Below are 4,070 nucleotides of genomic sequence, written 5' to 3'. Positions count from 1 at the left end.
TTTTTTTTTTTTGATTTATCGTTAAATTGTAAATTATCAATAAAAAATTACGTACAAATTATTTTTTGTTATCTAGTTTGAATATATTTATTATATAACTAATGATATAATAAAAAAAGATTTCTTTTTGCTTCATTTATTATTTTCAAGTTTTCATTTAATGTAGTGTTGTAATAAATTTTGAATTTAATATCAACTAATTGTATTTATATCATTTATATCATACTGGAAAGAAATCTTTTACCTTTTTCTCACTCGTCTTCAGAGATAAGTCATTATGCAACAAGATTAAAAAATCACCGCATAAAAATTATTATAATCGCAATCATCGACTTTCACCGACACTTTGTACGTCGCATTAGAAATAACGATGTAAATTATTTTCTCGCTCGAGCTTCTCCCGCCATTCTCATCTCTGTTTTCTCTTTTGCGAAAAACAATTTTATTACTTTAAACGATCATATCAAATGCTCGTTTCTCACCGTATCTAATAGTAGTAAAAATCTGAAAGATTTATATTATTACATTTGACTAACTAATAATATTGAAAAATGAAGAGAAAAAAAATAGGAGAGTAGTTATAAAAAAAAAAAAATAACAAAATAGAAGAAGAACAGAAATAAAATATGAAGTGATTTAGAAGTAAATAAATTTTCTATAATTTTACATATAATGCATAAACTCTGTAATAATAATGATGATGCTTTATTTTGCAGAGATGAATGGTACCAGACTTGGTAGGGGTCGAGGTGGCCGCCTTGCCGTATACGTGGGTTGCGGGATGGTGGTCATTCTCCTGGTGTTCCTCTACCGCGCCGCCACCTCAGAAATGGCCAGGCTTCAAGAGCTTAATGTCCAATGTTCTCATCAACAGGAGGCTCTTGCCGCTCAACTTCAAGGTATACACACACACACACACACACACACATACATATATATGAATATATCTTCGAATGGACTTTATAAAAATTTTAATCTGAATTTAGTCAAGGGAAATATATTTATTATAAAATAAAAAAAAAAAAAAAGAAAATTACAATAAATCATAGATCAACGAAATAATCATAATGAAGGAATATCACTATGTTGAAAAAAATAAAATACGCGATACGTGAAGTTGTTTCCGTTGTCATTTTCAGTGATATTCGAATACAAAGTGAGGTTAGAAAAATCGTTGGCCGAGGAAAAGAGTTCGAACGCGGCTGTGAAACAGGAGCTTCAGCAACGAGCGTCCAGAGAAAAATCCCTTAGAGATAAGGACAGTATAGAGGCGATGCAGAGATTCAACTCTTTGCAACAAACGTACAAGTTGCTGCAGACGGAGCATCAGGATTTGAAGGAGGAATGCAAGAAACGGGACCAGCAAGCTTTAGAGGACACTAGTAAATTGGAGACAACTCTCAGAGAGCTTCGTAGTCGGATTAGACAGGCGAGGGAGGACAAGGAGAAGGCTTTGGAGCATTTGAAGAACAAGTTCCTGGAGTTGGACACGCAGAAAAACGAATTGGAGCAAAAGTACAATGACATGTTGAAAAATAACGTGGACACGGATAGCACGATTGAACATTTGAAAAAGGAGGTGATTCAATTGAAGCGCGAGCTGGATGAAGCTAAAGTAAATCAATTTTTCTTATTATAAATAAAAGAAAAAAAAAAAAATTCTGACGTTAATTTCTAAGAGATTGATTGATGGTGTAACGCAATTTTTTTTTCCTTTTTTTTTTTTTTTTTTTTTCCCCCATTCTTACACAGAAACTCGCCCCTCAACGCACATTGTCTAGGTAAAAAAAAAAAAAAAAAAAAAAATTTTGACTTTAATTTTTAAGAGATTGATTGATGGTTTAACTTAATTTTTTTTCCTTTTTTTTTTTTTTTTTTCTCTCTCTCTCTCGACAGAAATTGTCACGCAAAGCCACTTCTCCTGGATCAAGCGTATCCAATCCGCAACCAATAGCGTCACAAGCGAAATCTGGAGAAGAAGAGAATGCAGAAAAACCTGTTGATCGGTCGCAACAGCAGCAGGTAAGTCCACCGACAAATGACGTTAAAAATCCGCAGCCATTGAACGCGCCAATCGCTCAACAAACGATTGAGGATACTCTGCAATCGAATGAGCAACGAGTGAACGAGATGAACAACGTTCGATTCGCCCAGATGAATGGAAACATCGTCCCCGTGGGCCCTAACGAGATGAAGGAAGCAGAAGTGTTACCGTTGCCGTACGATTTGCAAGAGAAACGCCAGAGAAAGGAGAACGATCAATCCGTGATCGATGATAATCAAATTGAGAGCGATAAGATCATTGAGAGGGACGAGGATCGCAATGAGAATCGCAACGAGGAACAATTGAGACAAGTCATTCCACCGCCCAATCAGAACAATGAGAAATTCAATGAGAAGAAGTCCTCTTCCAATTCACCGGCAAACGAAGTGTCGCATAAAATTAACAAGAATCTTGATGACAAGAAGGTTACCACGGATGTATCAGAGAGTAGGGTATCGTGGTTGAAGAAAAACGAACATTCTGATCTTAATAATGAAGTAATGGATAGGATAATTGGTCAGCAAACTTCTGAGAAAGTGGAGGAGAAATTGGAAAAAGTTCAGAACAATGTTGATGGTATTTTGAATCAGATTTTGAGAATGATCTGAGAAATTAGGTTGAATGAGATTTGCGGAGTTTTGTCAGATTCTTTTTTTCTAGGGAATAGGCATGGATAATTGTATTTAATGGTATTTCTTGAAGAAATGCCTATCGTCTTTTATATAGACACGTTAAAATTAATTTCCAGCTCATCTCATGTGAGTGTTAACTCAGATCCTAGTTATGATTTCTTTTGAAATGAAGATATTCAAAGCGTTTTTAAAACATGAACAAAATTCAGAATTATGTGATAAATTTTTAACGGTGAATTAGTTGATATTTTTTGCAAGAAAAAGAAATTATTATATTGATCGTTGATGTTGAAAATATATAATGAATTGAACAAATGTTTATATAGCTGTTCTAATAATAATTGTAACAAGCTGTGAAAAAACTTATTGGCTTGTACAGATTAAGGAAAAGTGCCTTTAAGTGATTGCTGAGGAACTGAGTCTTTCTAGTGTAATATTTTTAGTAATATTTATACATGCACGTAATTTGCATGATTTGTACTTGGTGCTGTAGCTAGATAATTTCTTTAACTGATCCGTAAGACTTTAAAACAAATTACAAAATTAAAAAAAGTATTTTTTCTTGAATATGAAATACAATGAACAACAAAATGTGACAATATAATATAATAGAGAGTTTGAAAAATTGCATGACAGAGTAATTTAATTAAGTATTTAATAATACTGAGAAAATTTTGCTAATTTTATTTATAATTGGTATTAATTATTATTATTATTATTATTATTATTATTATATATTATTATAAATGTTGAATTAGGATACAAAAAATGAACAAATAAAAAGAACAGCAAAATTGCTTCTGAACTATTATAAACAACTATTTAATTCTAGTATTATGAAATATGATGAATAAATATTGTGTACATTATATAGAAATATGAATTGAAATACGAATTGAAATTTTCTATCAGAAAAATCTATTTTTCCTTTTCAAACTTAGACAATCATAAACTTATAATATTGACATAGCAATACAAAAAATCCACTAACTCAAATTTAACTAATAATCTTATTTACATTCTTTTAATGGTTGAAGGTGTCTTAAGTATTAACATCCTTTTTTTTTTTAATGTAGATTTTTTTGAATGAAGGTATTTTAAGTGCAATATCTTAGATACTTTATGTAATGAAAGAATAAATGTCTAAGATCTGCCAAGAATGTTTTAGCAATTGTGTAAATGTCAAGTATTTTTTTTCTTTTTTTTATTTGTGTTATTATATTTATGAATTTGTATATGTAAATTGGAATAAATAATTAGGCTGTCAAGAAATGATATTCAATTTTAATTATATTTAATTGTGATGTTTTTTCAAATTGAATTATTCATAAAATGAATTTTCATAAAATACGGTTTATTATAAAGATCGATTTAATTTATTGACAGCTTAAGTG

General features: G+C 30.9%; 1 protein-coding gene across 5 annotated transcripts in view; it reads left to right on the top strand.

The window, feature by feature from the left end:
* LOC102672998 (Golgi integral membrane protein 4-like) overlaps positions 1-4,070 on the top strand; it is a 12,216-nt gene that overhangs the window by 5,295 nt on the left and 2,851 nt on the right. For 2 of the 5 annotated variants that reach the window (XM_006623160.2, XM_006623159.2), the window contains exons 2-4: positions 717-899; positions 1,140-1,615; positions 1,897-2,022. In XM_006623160.2, coding sequence (XP_006623223.1) covers positions 719-899; positions 1,140-1,615; positions 1,897-2,022 — 783 coding nt within the window. In that variant the 5' untranslated portion in view covers positions 717-718. Of the gene's footprint in view, positions 1-716; positions 900-1,139; positions 1,616-1,896; positions 3,810-4,070 lie in introns of those variants that run through there. The other 3 variants (XM_006623156.2, XM_006623157.2, XM_031514001.1) reach the window with 2 other exon arrangements.

This window comes from Apis dorsata, unplaced genomic scaffold (assembly GCF_000469605.1).
Source record: "Apis dorsata unplaced genomic scaffold, Apis dorsata 1.3 scaffold_820, whole genome shotgun sequence".
Lineage (NCBI taxonomy): Eukaryota > Metazoa > Arthropoda > Insecta > Hymenoptera > Apidae > Apis > Apis dorsata.
Note: the sequence above shows the minus strand (reverse complement) of the source record. Positions and strands in the feature narration are given on the sequence as shown.